Source organism: Sardina pilchardus, chromosome 8 (genome assembly GCF_963854185.1).
Source record: "Sardina pilchardus chromosome 8, fSarPil1.1, whole genome shotgun sequence".
In the NCBI taxonomy this organism is placed as follows: domain Eukaryota; kingdom Metazoa; phylum Chordata; class Actinopteri; order Clupeiformes; family Clupeidae; genus Sardina; species Sardina pilchardus.
In genome coordinates this window covers 22,327,919-22,330,418 of record NC_085001.1, presented here as the reverse complement: position 1 = coordinate 22,330,418, position 2,500 = coordinate 22,327,919, and the positions used below count along the sequence as shown (strand labels likewise).

General features: G+C 44.9%; 1 protein-coding gene across 3 annotated transcripts in view; it reads left to right on the top strand.

The window, feature by feature from the left end:
• Positions 1 to 2,500, top strand: part of ssbp2a (single stranded DNA binding protein 2a) — a 42,006-nt gene that overhangs the window by 20,040 nt on the left and 19,466 nt on the right. For all 3 annotated transcript variants that reach the window (XM_062543240.1, XM_062543239.1, XM_062543241.1), the window contains one exon: positions 143 to 227. In XM_062543240.1, coding sequence (XP_062399224.1) covers positions 143 to 227 — 85 coding nt within the window. The remainder of the gene's footprint in view (positions 1 to 142; positions 228 to 2,500) is intronic.

The window sequence follows — 2,500 nt, the reverse complement described above, 5'->3', positions numbered from 1 at the left end:
GAGACCATGTTAATGATTGCCCACGCTAGTGCTTGTCTTACTACATTATTAAGTTGTAAAGCAATTGCTTTCTGTGTTAACGTAATCATTCATAATCACCGGCCATGTTTGTCTGTCTTGGTCCGTGACCTGTGGGCTGCAGTGTGTTCTGGGACCTGTACTGTGCAGCACCTGAGCGGAGAGAGACATGTGAACACTCCAGCGAGGCCAAGGCCTTCCACGATTACGTAAGTCAAGTCAAGTTTATTTATATAGCGCATTTCATACACAGGGGTCAGTCAATGTGCTTTACAGCAACAAAAGCAAAGAGTGATAGTAAATAAGAGCATGGAATGGCAATAGTTAAAGAATAGTTGAAAAAGTAAAGTACACAATGTAATTAGATAATAATTCAAATGAAAATATAGAAGACTCAAGGTAGAATGATTTAAAAGACAGATTCAGAATTGCAAGTGGGACACCTCCATCTCAGTGTTCCGTTGGAAAATACAGAGGTTATCTCATGTGTATCATGAGTCGACCGTGGTGTTATTGTGTGTGCTGGAAGTCAGACAGATTGAAACACAGAAGCAGAGCCCTGTGTTTGTCCTGCAACTGATTTGGCCCGTCTGTGTTGGTGTTTTTTCTTCCAACTTGTCTGTATTTTGTCAGAGGTTGTTCAGAATCGTGTTCCTCCTTGGGGTTATCATGATCTGATGAATTAACCATGAGGGATATTTAGTCTTGCAAATGAGGGGAACATGGTTAAGTAAAGGAGGTGCTTCTGGAGTGGATGCTGTGATGTTCTTTTCAAGGTTAAGCAGGCAAGGCAAGGCTTGTGGGGGTGCAGTTGTGTGTGTGTGTGTGTGTGTGTGTGTGTGTGTGTGTGTGTGTGTGTGTGTGTGTGTGTGTGTGTGTGTGTGTGTGTGTGTGTGTGTGTGTGTGTGTGAGAGAGAGGGGGGGTCATGTTTGTGGGTGTGTATGTACTGTATGTGTGAGTGTGTGCGTGCGTGCGTGCATGCGTGCGTGCATGCATGTGTGTGTATGTGTGTGTGAGAGAGGAGAGAGAGAGATTGGGGGAGGTGTGCGTGTGTGCATGTGTGTGTGTGTGGGGGGGGTTCTAAGAGAGCGAGAGGCATTGGTGGAGATTGTGTGTGTGTGTGTCTGTGTTTGTGAGAGAGAGAGAGAGAGGGAGAGAGAGAGATAGTGTGTGTGTGTGTATGAGAGAGAGAGAGGTTGATGAAGGTGTGTGCGTGTGCATGCGCATGTGTATGTGTTTGTGAAGTTGGTGGAGGTGTGCGTGCGTGCGTGCGTGTGTGAGAGAGAGAGAGGTTGGTGGAGGTGCACTAGAGGGATGATGGATTGGTCCCTGCTGAAAGAGGCTCCAGTGAGATGATGTCACCCTCCTGCAGGCTCCACAGTCTCCGAGCTCTCTGGCATGGGAGGCCAGAAGGGAGGGGTGGGTGGGTGGAGGGACAAACAGAGCAACACACAACCTCGAACAGCCTGCACAGAGATACAGTATGTGACCAGAAAGAACATGGTTGCATTCATTCATTCCCACAATTTGTTTACAGTAGTAAAGCCTAACTATGTTAGTCTCCACCATGTATTTATTGACATATTTCATGTTTTATCCTCAGCAAAGCTGCAAAGCGTGTATTTGTGTTTGTTTGTGTTCTTATATATATATATATATATATATATATATATATATATATATTTCTTTCTTTCTGATGTTTAAACACAATGCTGTAGTTGGTTCCATTCAGGTCACAGTTAGTAACAGTGTAATTTTCCCTGGCAGGCTATTTGGATTTTTAATAAGAAATACAAAAGCTGCCTTGATGTCTCCTCTTAATAAAAGTGATTGGCAAGGGTTTGAGCGCAGATGTTTCTGTGATCATGGAAACTGTGGAAAGAGCCTCAGTCAGGTTGTGGATTTCTTTTGCTCTTATCTCACAGTTTCCTCATAAAGTATGTCTGTGGCCTGAGGAATAGACCTCTTCATGTAAACTTTAGGGACCTTCCGGAGAATATATAGAAGCTTTGTCTGTAAGCTGTTTGTAGCTGCAGACCACTAGATGACTACAATGTGTGTGTGTGTGTGTGTGTGTGTGTGTGTGTGTGTGTGTGTGTGTGTGTGCCTGTCTGGGTTTCTGTGTGTGTGTGTGTGTGTGTCACCTCTGTACTGTTTGTGATTGTGGCCAACCACAATCTAAAATGTGTGAGCATATTGCACAGTGGCACAGTGTGTGTGGGTGTGTGTGTGTGTGTGTGTGTGTGTGTGTGTGTGTGTGTGTGTGTGTGCGTGCTTGCGTGTGCGTGTGTGTTTGTGTATTTACACCGTGTATGCACTTCGGTGTACATGGGGAAGTGCTTCTGTGAGTATGCGGTTACGTGTGTGTGTCCACGCTCGCCCGTGCTTTATTCGCCAAGCGGAGGTGTAGCATTCCAGGAAACCTCCCAATGAAGATAAAAGAGAAGACAGACAAATGAACTGTCGAGCCTTTTATTGATT